Source organism: Oncorhynchus tshawytscha, linkage group LG10 (assembly GCF_018296145.1).
Source record: "Oncorhynchus tshawytscha isolate Ot180627B linkage group LG10, Otsh_v2.0, whole genome shotgun sequence".
Taxonomy (NCBI): Eukaryota; Metazoa; Chordata; class Actinopteri; order Salmoniformes; family Salmonidae; genus Oncorhynchus; species Oncorhynchus tshawytscha.
The window spans coordinates 67,539,210-67,556,139 of record NC_056438.1 but is presented as its reverse complement, the minus strand read 5'-3'; the positions used below and the strand labels follow the sequence as shown (position 1 = coordinate 67,556,139).

The window sequence follows — 16,930 nt, the reverse complement described above, 5'->3', positions numbered from 1 at the left end:
TGTTCCTAGCAAAGGTGTCTATAAATTCTGGATTGCAATGCTATGTATTGGCCATTGAGAGACTTTGACGCCAGTGGTCGGCCATATTGGCAACCCCCAGTAGGCGCAGTCCTACGTAGGAATGAATGGAATTGTACTGTATTTAAATGAAATGTTTCAAGGACAAATTACATATTTAAGTATGTTTTTGTTATAGTGGGACACTAACATCATGCATTAAGGTGTATGTAATACAACAAATGTGGCAAAAATGTATGTAGGCATTCATTTCTATAGCTATTTTTCTTTCCAACGGCGAGGGAGTGCCAAGATGGAGGCAAGAGGCTTCAACACAGCACCCCCTACAAATCATCTAGTGTATATATAAATAATTTGTTTTTTTTAGCCTTCAGGTTTCCTAAGGGGCGGAGTTCAGGGCTTGTCAGAGATCCGATTTCGGAAGTGATGCTGCCATTATGTTTTTCAGATGAAGTTTATGGGTTTAGGTACTGTCGTACATTAGGCGTCCACCCAATATAAGCCGCCGACTAGGTTTAGTTGCCCATTCATTTGTGAGGCAAGAGTTTAATGAATGTTGACACATCTCCGTTTATTGAGCAAAGAAACCGGCTTGGTATTTTTATAGGGGCGTTTTCACTTTCTGAAGGTAAGAGACAAGCTCCCATGTAATCGGAGGTTATCCTCGGGCATTAACGTTAGCTAGCTGGCTAAATAAATGCATGGTTGACATCTCTATTAAACATGTTCTAAAAGTAGATCGCCTAACGAACTGAATTTCTATGCAAGAGCTGTGGTTCCTCGCTTGCCATCACAGCATAAAAACATCGTGTGTTGTGTGTGGCTAGGAGTGCTAGTTGAGTGAATTTGATCGTTAACTACATTGACTGTGTCAAGATAAAATTGACGTCAATGTTTTATATTTCACGGCTGCCTGTATCACGTAAAGCTTGTTTAGTTGTACATCATGGTCGTTTCGTATTTTACTTTTCACTGTAAATAATGACTGAACGGCTGCTCTATTAAACGAATTAGAGACCTTCTCGGGTGTAATCATTAACCCCACTTGCACCTCGGAAGTAATATTGTTGTTCTTCATGACTGTACAGGAAATGCGAGTGTTTTTACAGGCGCTCATGAACGTGTTATTAGTCCTGCTTGGACCGATACTCAATGCATTTTCCCGTTCAGATTACTATGTATTCTTGTATGTCAAATCAAATCAAATCAAATTTTATTTGTCACATACACATGGTTAGCAGATGTTAATGCGAGTGTAGCGAAATGCTTGTGCTTCTAGTTCCGACAATGCAGTAATAACGAGCAAGTAATCTAACTAACAATTCCAAAAAAACTACTGTCTTATACACAGTGTAAGGGGATAAAGAATATGTACATAAGGATATATGAATGAGTGATGGTACAGAGCAGCATAGGCAAGATACAGTAGATGATATCGAGTACAGTATATACATATGAGATAAGTATGTAAACCAAGTGGCATAGTTAAAGTGGCTAGTGATACATGTATTACATAAGGATGCAGTCGATGATATAGAGTACAGTATCAACGTATGCATATGAGATGAACAATGTAGGGTAAGTAACATTATATAAGGTAGCATTGTTTAAAGTGGCTAGTGATATATTTACATCATTTCCCATCAATTCCCATGATTAAAGTGGCTGGAGTAGAGTCAGTGTCATTGACAGTGTGTTGGCAGTAGCCACTCAATGTTAGTGGTGGCTGTTTAACAGTCTGATGGCCTTGAGATAGAAGCTGTTTTTCAGTCTCTCGGTCCCAGCTTTGATGCACCTGTACTGACCTCGCCTTCTGGATGACAGCGGGGTGAACAGGCAGTGGCTCGGGTGGTTGATGTCCTTGATGATCTTTATGGCCTTCCTGTAGCATCGGGTGGTGTAGGTGTCCTGGAGGGCAGGTAGTTTGCCCCCGGTGATGCGTTGTGCAGACCTCACTACCCTCTGGAGAGCCTTACGGTTGAGGGCGGTGCAGTTGCCATACCAGGCGGTGATACAGCCCGCCAGGATGCTCTCGATTGTGCATCTGTAGAAGTTTGTGAGTGCTTTTGGTGACAAGCCGAATTTCTTCAGCCTCCTGAGGTTGAAGAGGCGCTGCTGCGCCTTCCTCACGATGCTGTCTGTGTGAGTGGACCAATTCAGTTTGTCTGTGATGTGTATGCCGAGGAACTTAAAACTTGCTACCCTCTCCACTACTGTTCCATCGATGTGGATGGGGGTGTTCCCTCTGCTGTTTCCTGAAGTCCACAATCATCTCCTTAGTTTTGTTGACGTTGAGTGTGAGGTTATTTTCCTGACACCACACTCCGAGGGCCCTCACCTCCTCCCTGTAGGCCGTCTCGTCGTTGTTGGTAATCAAGCCTACCACTGTTGTGTCGTCCGCAAACTTGATGATTGAGTTGGAGGCGTGCATGGCCACGCAGTCGTGGGTGAACAGGGAGTACAGGAGAGGGCTCAGAACGCACCCTTGTGGGGCCCCAGTGTTGAGGATCAGCGGGGAGGAGATGTTGTTGCCTACCCTCACCACCTGGGGTGGCCCGTCAGGAAGTCCAGTACCCAGTTGCACAGGGCGGGGTCGAGACCCAGGGTCTCGAGCTTGATGACGAGCTTGGAGGGTACTATGGTGTTGAATGCCGAGCTGTAGTCGATGAACAGCATTCTCACATAGGTATTCCTCTTGTCCAGATGGGTTAGGGCAGTGTGCAGTGTGGTTGAGATTGCATCGTCTGTGGACCTATTTGGGCGGTAAGCAAATTGGAGTGGGTCAAGGGTGTCAGGTAGGGTGGAGGTGATATGGTCCTTGACTAGTCTCTCAAAGCACTTCATGATGACGGATGTGAGTGCTACGGGCGGTAGTCGTTTAGCTCAGTTACCTTAGCTTTCTTGGGAACAGGAACAATGGTGGCCCTCTTGAAGCATGTGGGAACAGCAGACTGGTATAGGGATTGATTGAATATGTCCGTAAACACACCGGCCAGCTGGTCTGCGCATGCTCTGAGGGCGCGGCTGGGGATGCCGTCTGGGCCTGCAGCCTTGCGAGGGTTAACACGTTTAAATGTCTTACTCACTTCGGCTGCAGTGAAGGAGAGACCGCATGTTTCCGTTGCAGGCCGTGTCAGTGGCACTGTATTGTCCTCAAAGCGGGCAAAAAGTTATTTAGTCTGCCTGGGAGCAAGACATCCTGGTCCGTGACTGGGCTGGGTTTCTTCCTGTAGTCCGTGATTGACTGTAGACCCTGCCACATGCCTCTTGTGTCTGAGCCGTTGAATTGAGATTCTACTTTGTCTCTGTACTGGCGCTTAGCTTGTTTTTAGCCTTGCGGAGGGAATAGCTGCACTGTTTGTATTCAGTCATGTTACCAGACACCTTGCCCTGATTAAAAGCAGTGGTTCGTGCCTTCAGTTTCACACGAATGGTGCCATCAATCCACGGTTTCTGGTTAGGGAATGTTTTAATCGTTGCTATGGGAACGACATCTTCAACGCACGTTCTAATGAACTCGCACACCGTATCAGCGTATTCGTCAATGTTGTTGTCTGACGCAATACGAAACATCTCCCAGTCCACGTGATGGAAGCAGTCTTGGAGTGTGGAGTCAGCTTGGTCGGACCAGCGTTGGACAGACCTCAGCGTGGGAGCTTCTTGTTTTAGTTTCTGTCTGTAGGCAGGGATCAACAAAATGGAGTCGTGGTCAGCTTTTCCGAAAGGGGGCGGGGCAGGGCCTTATATGCGTCGCGGAAGTTAGAGTAACAATGATCCAGGGTCTTTCCACCCCTGGTTGCGCAATCGATATGCTGATAAAATTTAGGGAGTCTTGTTTTCAGATTAGCCTTGTTAAAATCCCCAGCTACAATGAATGCAGCCTCCGGATAAATCGTTTCCAGTTTGCAGAGAGTTAAATAAAGTTCGTTCAGAGCCATCGATGTGGCTGCTTGGGGGGGATATATACGGCTGTGATTATAATCGAAGAGAATTCTCTTGGTAGATAATGCGGTCTACATTTGATTGTGAGGAATTCTAAATCAGGTGAACAGAAGGATTTGAGTTCCTGTATGTTTCTTTCATCACACCATGTCACGTTGGCCATAAGGCATACGCCCCCGCCCGTCTTCTTACCAGAAAGATGTTTGTTTCTGTCGGCGCGATGCGTGGAGAAACCCGCTGGCTGCACCGCTTCGGATTGCGTCTCTCCAGTTAGCCATGTTTCCGTGAAGCAGAGAACGTTACAGTCTCTGATGTCCCTCTGGAATGCTACCCTTGCTCGGATTTCATCAACCTTGTTGTCAAGAGACTGGACATTGGCAAGAAGAATGCTAGGGAGTGGTGCACGATGTGCCCGTCTCCGGAGTCTGACCAGAAGACCGCTTCGTTTCCCTCTTTTTCTGAGTCGTTTTTTTTTTTGGTCGCTGCATGTGATCCACTCCGTTACACTGGTTGTAAGGCAGAACACAGGATCCGCATCGCGAAAAACATATTCTTGGTCGTACTGATGGTGAGTTGACGCTGATCTTATATTCAGTAGTTCTTCTCGGCTGTATGTAATGAAACCTAAGATGACCTGGGGTACTAGTGTAAGAAATAACACGTCACTTGCCTTACGTGTCGATGAACCAGGCAGGTAATAAGGACCTTTGTTGATGTTGTTGGAGCTCATCCTGAACTCTCTCTCACTCACTCAAACAGCAGAGCCATGTCTCCTTCGGTGCGTCTGCAGGAGATGATCAGGGTGATCAGAGGAGCCCGTACACAGGGTGAGGAGCGTGGTGTGATCCAAAGAGAGTGTGCTGCCATCCGGGCACAGTTCAGACAGGCTGACAATGGGACCCGCTCTCACAACTTGGCAAAGCTGCTGTATGTGCACATGCTGGGCTACCCCGCCCACTTTGGTCAGGTAGTGAACAGTGCTCTTAAGATTATAATTATTTATTTAGTTTCTACAGCGCTTTTCATTACATCTCAGTGTTGATAATATAAATAAACAAGCAACATATAAAATATATACAGAATGTAGCTACACTGAACAAAAATATAAATGCAACAATTTCAAAGATTTTACTGAGTTACAGATAATTTAAGGAAATCAGTCAATTTAAATAATTTCATTTGGCCCAAATCTATGAATTTCACATGACTGGGAATACAGCTATGCAACTGTTGGTCACAGATACCTTTTTTTTTTAAAGGTAAGGGCGTGGATTAGACAACCAATCAGTATCCGATGTGATCTCCATTTGCCTCATGCAGCACGGCACATCTCCTTAACATAGAGTTGATCAGGCTGTTGATTGTGGCCTGTGGAATGTTGTACCTCTCCTCTTCAATGGCTGTGCGAAGTTGATGGATATTGGCGGAAACTGGAACACGCTGTCGTACAAGTCGATACAGAGCATTCCAAACGTACTCAATTGGTGGCATGTCTGGTGAGTAATGCATGGAAGAACTGGGACATTTTCAGCTTCCAGGAATTGTGTACAGATCCTTGCGACATGGGGGATGTGCATTATAATGCTGGAACATGAGTTGATGGCGGCTGATGAATGGCAAGACAATGGGCCTCCAGATGCCATAGATAAAATGCAATTGTGTTCGTTGTCTCTAGCTTATGCCTGCCCATACCATAACCCACCACCTCCGTGGGGCACTTTGTTTACAATGTTGACATCAGCAAACTGCTCACCCACACAACGCCATACACTCTGTCTGCCATCTGCCCGGTACAGTTGAAACCGGGATTGATCCGTGAAGAGCACACTTCTCCAGCGTGCCAGTGGCCATCGAAGGTGAACATTTCACCACTGAAATCGGTTACGATACCGAGCTGCAGACAGATCAAGACCCTGGTGAGGACTACGAGCACGCAGATGAGCTTCCCTGAGACGGTTTCTGACAGTTTGTGCGGAAATTCTTTGGTTATGCAAACCCACAGTCTGTTTCATCAGCAGTCCAGGTGGCTGGTCTCAGACGATCTCGCAGGTGAAGATGCCAGATGTGTAGGTCCTGGGCTGGCGTGGTTACACGTGGTCTGCGGTTGTGAGGCCGGTTGGACGTACTGCCAAATTCTCTAAAACGATGTTGGAGGCGACTTATGGTAGAGAAATGAACATTAAATTATCTGGCAACAGCTCTGGTGGACATTCCTCCAGTCAGCATGCCAATTGCAGGCTCCTTCTATACTTAAGTCATCTGTGGCATTATATTGTGTGATAACTGCACATTTTAGAGTGGCCTTTTATTGTCCACCGCACAAGGTGCACCTATGTAATGAACATGCTGTTTAGTCAGCTTCTTGATATGCCACACCTGTCAGGTGGATGGATTATCTTGGCAAAGGAGAAATGCTCACTAACAAAGATGTAGCCAAATTTATGCACCAAATTTGAGAGAAATAAGCTTTTTGTGCATATGGAAAATGTCTTTGCTCTTTTATTTCAGCTCATGGGACCAACACTTTACATGTTGCATTTATATTCTTGTTCAGTGTACATAAGATGTCAGGGGATGACTCTGTAGAGTTTGTATATTTGCTCTTTTTGTATCCTAACGACCCCCCCACCCCCCCTCAATCTGGTGTCAGATGGAGTGTGTGCGTCTGATTGCAAGCCCTCGGTACAATGAGAAACGTGTTGGGTACCTGGGTGCCATGATGCTTCTAGACGAGAAACAGGATGCCAGCCTGCTCATCACTAACTCCATCAAGAAGTAAGGACAATTTTATCTGAAATACTCTATTAAAGGGGAAATATAAGACAGATGGACAGTTCTACAGTTCCATAATCATGTGTAGGCTGTGTATGATCAATGTAGTCATTAGTCACATAAACATAGTGGTCTAGTAGCCTCTACTTGAGGACAAAGTCATTGAGAAATGGTCATGAAACCCCTTCTCTCTCTCTGTGTGTGTGTGTGTGTGTGTGTGTGTTTCAGTGACCTGTCCCACAGCAGTCAGTATGTCCAGTCTCTGGCTCTGTGTACTCTGGCCTGTATGGGCTCGGCTGAGATGTGTCGAGACCTGGCCCCAGAGATCGACCGCCTCCTCAGAGCCTCGAACTCCTACATCAAGAAAAAGGTGAGCACCGTCTGTAGCCACACACACACCGCCACTCCTTCCATCATGGTTGAGCTTGGTAATGCAGAAACACAAACCAATCCATCTTGATCACTACTGTCAAACACTGCATTGCAACAGACTGATGTAAACAATCATGGGCACTGATGTTGAAGATTATTTTAGTTATGAAGCTGATAGTGATGACATTGACATTTCAGGCAGCTCTATGTGCAGTACACATGGTGAGAAAAGTACCAGAGCTAGGGGAGCTGTTCACCCCTGCAGCTCGATCCCTGCTCTCTGAAAAGAACCACGGTGAGTCACTTTCATCTAACCATTTAAAAAATATATTTTTATTACCAGCAATCTGTTCAAATAAATAAATCAAACAACTGTTCACTGTCTGCTCCTCTGTACCAGGCTGTCCGTCTCTACCTATTTCACAGTCTTACATTTGAGGACAGTACGTAGTCTTACATTTTGACTGTGAGCTGTTATTATGCATGTTATAGTAAATGGTGTCAGTGTGGCAAATATTCCCCTGTCCTAATGGTTTGGTCCGATTGCAGGGGTGTTACATGGAGCTGTGGTTCTGATCACTGAGCTGTGTGAGCGCAACCCAGACACTCTAGAGCAGTTTCGTAAGGTAAGACACACACACATACACCTCATCCTACTCCATTCCAGTACATCCACTCAACATGAGACATTACATTTCAGTCCCTTGAAATGTATATCTTTGGTTTTACACTGTAAAACATCTAAACATCTAATTACAAAAACAGAACACATTCTCCCACAACCCTAGATGATGGTCTGTGAGCCTGACTCCTGCTCTGTGTGTGTTTGGTCCAGGCGGTGCCGGAGCTGGTCCTGATGATGAAAGGCCTGGTGATGTCGGGCTACTCTCCAGAACACAATGTGGCTGGGATCAGTGACCCATTCCTGCAGGTCAGTGTTTTGAATAGTGAATTGGAATCGGGGTAAAAACAAGCATATTGTGACAGAATCTACATGTTTCTCTCTCTCTTCCTCCGACTTCCTCCATCATTAGGTGCGCATTCTTAGGTTGCTGAGGATCCTGGGGCGCAATAATGACACAGCCAGTGATGCCATGAATGACCTGCTGGCCCAGGTACAGTATTTCCATCAGTAAATAGTCATGCAGGGTTGTTGTATGAACTATTTAGATTTTAACCACAGCTTTTGTATTATTGACCTTCAGGTGGCTACGAACACAGACAGCAGTAAGACAGCAGGCAGTGCTGTTTTGTATGAAACTGTTCTCACTGTCATGGACATCAAATCAGAAAGTGGCTTGAGGGTAAGTGTCACGCATGATAGCGTCATCAAGAGATTTCTTGTTTGTATATATTTATATCTATTGGAAGTGCTACAAGTGATGGAGGCTAATGTAGCTTACAGTTCTGCATAACAGAAGCCGTATCTAAGATGTTTTGTGTGTGACAGGTCTTGGCTGTGAACATCCTGGGGAGATTTCTTCTGAACAATGATCGGAACATCCGGTTAGTCTTCCCTCTCTCTCTTCCTTTGATCTCATCTGGTCCTTTTTCATGGTTTCTGGCCTGTTGCCTAGAAGATTATTGTTGCCTGAGGCAGACAAACGTCTGGATTCTGATCATGCTTAACACGGTCAGTAATGTCTATTTGTGGGATTATTTAACTAGAGCCCTTAGAATGACAGACAGGGTTCTCTGTACATCGTGGGCTCACGTTCACATATGAAGTTTCCTTTTATCTGTCTGTTCTGAGGCATACTTCCTGTTGGGATTGCCTCAGTAGGGTCTGTCTGGTCCAGCAGGCTATTCTTGTCTGGTCTTAGGCTTAAGCTCACATCCCTGTGAGAGTGTGACGGCTGCTGGAGAGCTGCTAGACTGGCTTAGATGGGATCATTCTGTCATATCGTTTCACCAGATGCACTACATATACTAAACAATGTGGACACCATTCAAATTTGGCTATTTCAGCCACACTTGTTGCTGACAGGTGTATAAAATTGAGCACACAGCCATGCAATCTCCATAGCCTAACATTGGTAGAATGCCCTTAATGAAAATCTCAGTGACATTCAACTTGGCACTGTCATAGGATGCCATCTTTCCAACAAGTCAGTTCGGCAAATTTCTGCACTGCTAGAGCTGCCCCGGTCAACTGTAAGTGTTGTTATTGTGAAGTGGAAACATCTAGGAGCAACAATGGTTCAGCCGGGAAGTGGTAGGCAAGCTCATAGAATGGTAACGCAGGGCCTTGAAGTGCTTAGCATGTAAAAACTGTCTATCCTCAGTTGCAACACTCACTACCGTTTAAAAATATATATATATATGTTTTTTAACTGCCTCTTGGAAGCAATGTCAGCACAACAACTGTTCGTCGGGAGCTTCATGAAATGTGTTTCCTTGGCCGAGCAGCCGCACACAAGAATGGTCTGGGGCTGTTGTTCATGGTTCGGGCTACGCCCCTTTGTTGAACTGAAGGGAAATCTTAACTCTACAGACTACAATGACATTCTAGATGATTCTGTGCTTCCAACTGTGGCAACAGTTTGGGGAAGGCCCTTTCCTGTTTCAGCATGACAATGCCCCTGTGCACAAAGTGAGGTTAATACAGAAATGGTTTGTTGAGATCGGTGTGGAATAACTTTACTAGCTTAAACAAAGCCCTTAACTTCAAAATCATCGAACACCTTTTGGATGAATTGGAACGCAGACTGCGAGCCATGCCTAATCGCATAACATCTGTGCCCGACCTCACTAATGCTCTTGTGGCTGAATAGAAGCAAATCCCCTCAGCAATGTTTCAACATCTAGTGGAGTCTTCCCAGAAGAGTGGAGGCTGTTATAGCAGCAAAGGGGGACCAACTCCATATTAATGCCCATGATTTTGATTTTCGACGAGCAGGTGTTCACATACTTTTTGTCATTTAGTGTAGATATTTAAAAGTAAATTCAAAGACCTTGAACTTGGAGGAGAGCAGTCATGCTTAACACCAGGGAAGAAAGCACACAGCAATTTTTTACATAAGATATATGAGATGGGAGATCTTGGAAATTATACTTGTAGACAAGAATCACAAGCATGTTGCTTGGTTGAGCAGAGTATATTTTCCATGAAATGTATCCATGCACCAATTGTGTTGATCAATTCACAGCCCTCACACAAATATAAATGCAGAAATATAACTTGTCTGAATGTCTTTATTTTTATTCATGCACAGGTATATTTCCATGACTTCCCTTCAGAAAATTGTTCAGACGGACCACAATGCAGTGCAGCGTCACAGGGGGACCATAGTGGACTGCCTGAAGGACCAGGATGCTTCTGTCAAACGGTAATGTTGTGATTTCTGAACTTATCTTACCAGCTGGCCATGTGCTGCCTATACATGAGCTATGATGGAAGGAGGTGTGGTAATGTAGAGAACAGCAAACAGTATATTGTTCTATTATTTATGTTTATCCCTCAGCCGGGCATTGGAGCTTTCTTTGGCCCTGGTGTCAGCTGTCAACATCCGCTCTCTGATGAAGGAGCTTCTCCTCTTCCTCTCCAGCTGTCCCCCAGAGCTCCGAGCACACACCACCTCGGGCATCTTCAACGCTGCAGAGAGGTACAGGGCTGGACCTCGCCTGGCTATGGGCTTTAATCTCTATGCCACAAAGTCTCTCTTTGTGGTCTGTGTGTGCTGGGATGTCTCATTTTGTGTCTTTGTCTATATGAATGTTTCCCTGTCTCTTTGAGTGACATGTTACTGTGTTTCTGTCTTGCTCTCAGTGTCTGTATATCTCACAGCTATCTGGCTGTTCTATCATAAAACATACACAGGCATAGCCAGGAGCCTGCCCTCCCTGTGTGTCAGTCTCTGTGACTGTCTATATTTGTGTCTGAGCCGCAACACTGACCACTAAGTCTCTGTCTCTGTTAGGTATGCTCCCTCTCAGCGCTGGCACATTGACACCATCCTGCATGTCCTCACCACGGTAAATAATGACACTATATAATGCACCACAATCACCTGGTTTCAGAGCCTTTACAACTTGTTTTTAACTATGAATATCTATTGTAAATACCCCCATGATGTGTCTCACTGGTCTCACCCCACTAGCCTATACCTCAAGCAGTCTGGGTGGAAACTAGGCCACCCCACATTGCCAATGTTTGACTTTAGTCTAGACAGTGGAGTTCTTCACTGATCCAGAAAGGACCCGTTCCGACCCGCACCAAGAGCAGCAGCATAAATTCTGGAATTTCTCTCTCTACTGCAGCAGTCACATTCAGATCTGTACGGATCCTTCAGGACAAGTCAGTTAAAATGACATACCTGGGACAATTCGATCCGACTCAGACCTGTGACATTATTTAGAGTTCTAGATCCGGACCCGCTGTCTAACTTTCTACTAGGCAGTACTAAATCAAATCACAGTTTATTTGTCACGTGTGCCGAATACAACAGGTGACCTTACAGTGAAATGCTAAAATGCTTTTACAGTAAAACAGTAAAAAGACATTTGAAAATAACAGTAGCAAGGCTGTACAGTGGAGCAAAAAAGTATTTAGTCAGCCACCAATTGTGCAAGTTCTTCCACTTAAAAAGATGAGAGGCCTGTAATTTTCATCACAGGTACACTTCAACTATGACAGACAAAATGAGAAGAAAAAAAATCCAGAAAATCACATTGTAGGATTTTTAATGAATTTATTTGCAAATTATGCTGGAAAATACTAAATACTTTTTTGCCCCACTGTATACAGACACCGGTTATTCAAGCTTATTGAGCTAGTATGTAGATATGGTTAAAGTGACTGCATGTATGATGAACAGAGAGTAGCAGAAGTGTAGGTTGGCGGGTGGTGGGACACAATGCAGATAGCCCGGTTAGCCAATGTGCAGGAGCACTGGTTGGTCAGGCCAATTGAGGTAGTATGCACATGAATGTATAGTTAAAGTGACTATGCATATATGATAAACAGAGTAGCAGCAGTGTAAAAAGAGGGGTGGGGGGGGGCACAATGCAAATAGTCCGGGTAACCATTTGGTGTCATATTGCTTGGGGGTAAAAGCTGTGAGAAGCCTTTTCGTCCTATACTTGGCACTCCGGTATCGCTTGCCATGCGGTAGTGGAGAGAACAGTCTATGGCTGGGGTCTTTGAACATTTTTAGGGCCTTCCTCTGACACCGCCTGGTGTAGAGGTCCTGGACTGCAGGCAGCTTTGCCCCAGTGATGTATTGGGCCATACGCACTACCCTCTGAAGTGCCTTGTGGTCGGAGGCTGAGCAATTGCTGTCATTACCAGGCAGGGATGCGAAACTGTTAGGTTGCAGCTGTAGAACCTTCTGAGGATCTCAGGACCCATGTCAAATCTTTTTAATTTCCTGAGGGGGAATAGGCTTTGTCATGCCCTCTTCATGACTGTCTTGGTGTGTTTGGACCATTCTAGTTGGTTGTTGATGTGGACACCAAGGAACTTGAAGCTCAGTCAAACTAAGAACTCTCTTTCAGGCAGGGGGTGACGTGCGGGATGAGACGGTGCCCAACCTGATCCAGCTCATCACCACCGCAACAGAACTTCACTGCTACACGGTCCACAAGCTGTACAGAGCCCTGATTACAGACATCTCAGTGGTATGGCTTTAGTATGAATGTGTTTGTGTGCCATGCTCTGTAGGAATGTGTGTGTGTGTGTGTTATCAGTCAGGAAAACCTCAAGGCTCTGGTTATACTCAGATTATCAGCTGTGGCACTGTGCAACGTTTGTGTGTACGCAGCAATCCCTGGTACAGGTTGCGTGCTGGTGTATTGGGGAGTATGGAGACCTGCTTCTGAGGGGAGAGTGTGAGGAGACAGAACCTGTTCAGGTACATGCTTTGGTTGTTGCAACACAGTCATGGTTAACACCAATTGACAATACAGTAGTAATTGTCATTAAACCGAGGCAGTAGTTCTTGTTTTCTGTCCTGCCCTTAGGTGACAGAGGATGATGTCCTGGACGCCTTGGAAACGGTTCTACAGTCACATATGTCATCGCCAGCAACCAGGGGCTTTGCTCTCACAGCAACCATGAAACTCAGCACACGCATAACGCATAACGTGGAGTAAGCATCAGTATCTCACACTGCTTGAACTACTATACAGCAATAACTGAAAACTGCTATGTCAGTTTTTGCCCACTGTGTGGGGTCTTGGGACTTGACTCTCTACATTGCTGATACAGCGAATACTAAAATAGCTCTTGCTTCCGCCTGTTTTTCTCTCCCCTGTCCCTCTCTGGCAGTCGCATTAGGAGCATCGTCAGCATCTACGGCAGCTGTATCGACGTGGAACTCCAGCAGAGAGCAGTGGAATATAACGCTCTCTTCAAGAAATACGACCACATGAGGTACAACCTATAATGTACATAATACTATTTGCAATGTTAGCCAATCATACATGCATATAGTGGTGTCAGAGGAAGGCCCTAAAAAATGGTCAGACTCTAGTCAAAGACTGTTCTCTCTGCTACCGCACGGCAAGCGGTACCGGAGTGCCAAGTCTAGGTCCAAGAGGCTTTTAAACAGCTTGTACTCCCAAGCCATAAGACTCCTGAACACCTAATCAAATGTCTACTTGCATTGACCCCCCTTCGCTTACACCGCTGCTACTGTCCATTGTTATCATCTATGCATAGTCACTTTAAACTCTATCTACATGTACATATTACCTCAACTAACTGTACCGGTACCCCCCCTGTATATAGTCTCGCTATTGTTATTTTACTGCTGCCCTTGAATTGTTACTTTTATTTCTTATTCTTATCTGTATTTTTTTTAACTGCATTGTTTGTTAGGGCTCATAAGTGAGCATTTCACTGTAAGGGCTACACCTGTTGTATTTGGCGCATGTGACTAATAGAATTTGTTTTTGATTTCTACTATTATATTTTATGTATGGGTACATTGCCAGTGAGTGGGGCATTGCATCATGGAAGCCACTATATCCCACCCCAGTACACTGCTAAGAGAACTCTCTGTGCTCGCAGGGCTGCGGTGCTGGAGAGAATGCCGGTGATTGACAAAAGCTCCCCGGGACACACCAATGGAGAATCAGCAGGGGGGACTATCAAAGAGTTGGAGCCAACCAAACTGACACAGGAAATAGTATTTCCCCAGGAACCTTCTAATCAGGTAAGTGATGAAAATGACTGCAATAAACTTAGGTATTTCAGCTACCTGGGGAGATATATATATAAACTGACCTACTATTGTATACTGTGTGTGTACATTCTCAAGCTAAACTTCTTGAATATTACATGATGTGTAATCTTTACCCTTGCTTTACCTTGTCAAGGTGTGTGATCTGTTGGACCTGCTGGGTGGCTCTGGGGAGCCTTTCCAGCCCAGCCCATCCCTGTCCAGCACAGCACCCGGCCCAGCTAGCAGCACGGCTGGGGGAGACCTACTGGACCTGCTGGGAGGCCTGGATGTAACACCTGGTGAGACACACACAACAGCTGAGAGAGGGAAAGAGATGGAGTCAAATATCAACTGTTTTGGAATGAACACATCTGTAGCTTTATACAAAATATACAGTACATCTTCATAATGTATTTAATGATCATCTGTTTTTGGTGTTGAATTCCATGATTTCCAGTGACAGATTTTTTTTTCTCTTTGTTGCCATAGCACCACCTAGTGTTACAGTGTATGAGAAAAACGGTGTGACTCTGAAACTACAGACTGACACACAGACAGACACAGGGATGACTGTTACCCTCACTGCCACCAACTCCACTGACGGGGACATCACTGGCCTCACCCTGCAAGCAGCAGTACCCAAGGTCTGCTTCCCCATCTCTTTGTGTCGGAGTACCTTTTGTATTTGGTATTCCAAGCTTTTATGTCATGAGTAGGGTCCTCTAGACCATGTAACTGACCAGGAAGAACTCTGGGCCCTACTTATAGGCTGTTTGTGACCTTTATCTCGCACTCCCATCCACCGCAGAGCGTCCAGTTACAGATGAAGGCTCCGAGTGGTGACGTCATCCCTGCGCATGGCTTAGGTCAGGTGACCCAGACTGTGCTCCTCAACAACCCAAACAAGGTGGGTCTTCATTCAGTCAGTTCATGGTCACCACATGCATGCGCACACCCACAATGGACTAAAAATGAACTTCTCCCCCCCCCAGGTGAGTCTGAAGATTAGGGTGCGTGTGTGCTACACCAGCCAGAGCTCTGTCTGCCAGGACACGGTGCAGATCGACTCCTTCCCAAGCACTGCCTGGTAATGACCGCTGCAATCAACCTGTCCATCAACACTGACACAGACAATGTACGTGGAAGGATCGACAGCTGACCAGGCCCAGGAGTGGGGACCCATTCTACCTAACAGCTGCCTGTAAATCATTTAGAGGGGATCCTCTGCCAATCAACTATTCCACACTACAACCTGATGCTGTCAATCCAAGCTGATGTTTTTTCAAATTACTCTTAATTCTGTTATTTTTCTAAATGGCTGACCCTCGTCAACTGTGGAAATTGTTCCCCTACAGTTTGACAAGGATTCATGTAGATGAACTCTCAAGAGACTCTGTCACCATAAAAGCCATTGTCACCATTCTACCTTTTCAGCTCCAGTTCAGACTACTGGTATTACATTACCCATAGGTTAACTAGCGGTATTAATGACACCACTGAACATGGTACTAGCTTCACTGTATATTTCCAGAGTTGCAGGTCATGTGTCACATCAATCAACAACAGTAATATGCAGCTGTCTGCCTGAGCCAGTGGTACTCGTCCAATCAGAAGATCAATAAATCCTGAGAACTGCAATCATGACTGTCCACATGAAAGGGGTCTGTCAGGATACATTTTAAGAGTAGTTGGTAGTCTTGGCTCGTGCAACCTTGTAAACTAGTTAAAAGCTTGACAACTTGTCTTTCACTCCAGGACTACTGACCTACTTACTGGTGTAGGTCACTGTTACAATTCTCTGTAGTCTGAGCCACATGATCAGCATCCCTTAACACTACGCCTTATCTATACTTACATGCCTTCCGTTGGTGTGCTCTTGTCCCTACCTCTCTTTACCATCTGATCTGCTGCTTCTCTCTTCCCTTGTGCCTGTCACTCAGAACCCCCTTTTGGAGCTGAGGTATTATGGTGTATGTGTATATTGACTTTATTGAGGTGAGAGTTGCTGTTTTATCTCCCCCATATCGCTGTATCTTTGAAGCATCAGTGCCAGTCCTAACCAGTGTTTCCCCTGCCATAGCTTTAGCTTCCGATGTTATTTTTTATGCCCGGGGAAAGACTGGCCCTGACCCCTGCCCTGCATACACTACCCAACCTCTTTCAGCTAAAAAAAAAAAAAATGTTCTTGTTCTTAAAACACTAGATAGTCTTGGGTTGTATGAGATTGCAAATCTTGTTGCAATATCAAATAATTGATACATATTGGAGAAGTGCCTCCACAAGGTTACAAAAGTAGTAATAGAAAATGAATTTGGTAACTTTCCAATATTCCAAACATCTGGGCCTTAATACCATCTGCCCTTGCAATTGTTTGTAAGTAAATTGGTTTGTGGATATTAATAATTGTATGCTTCCAATGGGATTCAGTGCAAATAAGCAAAACATCCACCCTTTAGACCACTACACTCAAAGGGACCAGCTGGAGAAATGGAGACGGAAAAAGAATTTGGTTTGTGTGCATTGCCTTCGACTCCCATGTTGTCATTTCTAATTAAAGGTTATCAAACCTTAATGAGTTTAGAATTCCTATAACTGCCTATATAAAGTAGTTTAACAATGCACTGCTAAGTCACACACTCATACAATAAAAGCCATACAGC

General features: G+C 45.0%; 1 protein-coding gene across 2 annotated transcripts; it reads left to right on the top strand.

Annotated features, from left to right (window-relative positions):
- Nucleotides 1–426: 426 nt before the first annotated feature.
- Nucleotides 427–16,842, top strand: LOC112235702 (AP-1 complex subunit gamma-1). Of its 2 annotated transcripts, XM_024404183.2 has the most exons (22): nucleotides 427–646; nucleotides 4,720–4,927; nucleotides 6,611–6,735; nucleotides 6,961–7,102; nucleotides 7,303–7,399; nucleotides 7,654–7,730; nucleotides 7,940–8,035; nucleotides 8,139–8,219; nucleotides 8,310–8,408; nucleotides 8,555–8,610; nucleotides 10,320–10,433; nucleotides 10,569–10,709; nucleotides 11,025–11,079; nucleotides 12,601–12,723; nucleotides 12,867–12,956; nucleotides 13,066–13,193; nucleotides 13,373–13,477; nucleotides 14,117–14,261; nucleotides 14,425–14,569; nucleotides 14,760–14,914; nucleotides 15,079–15,177; nucleotides 15,263–16,842. In XM_024404183.2, the coding sequence occupies exons 2-22, from the start codon at nucleotides 4,727–4,729 to the stop codon at nucleotides 15,359–15,361; spliced, it is 2,373 nt and encodes a 790-aa protein (XP_024259951.1). In that variant the 5' UTR covers nucleotides 427–646; nucleotides 4,720–4,726; the 3' UTR covers nucleotides 15,362–16,842. The 2 variants fall into 2 exon arrangements, with proteins under 2 accessions (XP_024259951.1, XP_024259952.1); XM_024404184.2 differs by lacking the exon at nucleotides 4,720–4,927.
- The last annotated feature ends 88 nt before the right edge of the window (nucleotides 16,843–16,930 follow it).

What these genes read in the sequence shown, in the direction of transcription:
- LOC112235702 (XM_024404183.2), top strand. Translation starts at nt 4,727, where the DNA reads ATGTCTCCTTCGGTGCGTCTGCAGGAGATGATCAGGGTGATCAGAGGA. An exon ending in TCAGTGACCCATTCCTGCAG is followed by an intron (nt 8,036 to 8,138) that starts GTCAGTGTTTTG and finishes CTCCATCATTAG; the next exon opens with GTGCGCATTCTTAGGTTGCT. An exon ending in CCCAGGAACCTTCTAATCAG is followed by an intron (nt 14,262 to 14,424) that starts GTAAGTGATGAA and finishes TACCTTGTCAAG; the next exon opens with GTGTGTGATCTGTTGGACCT.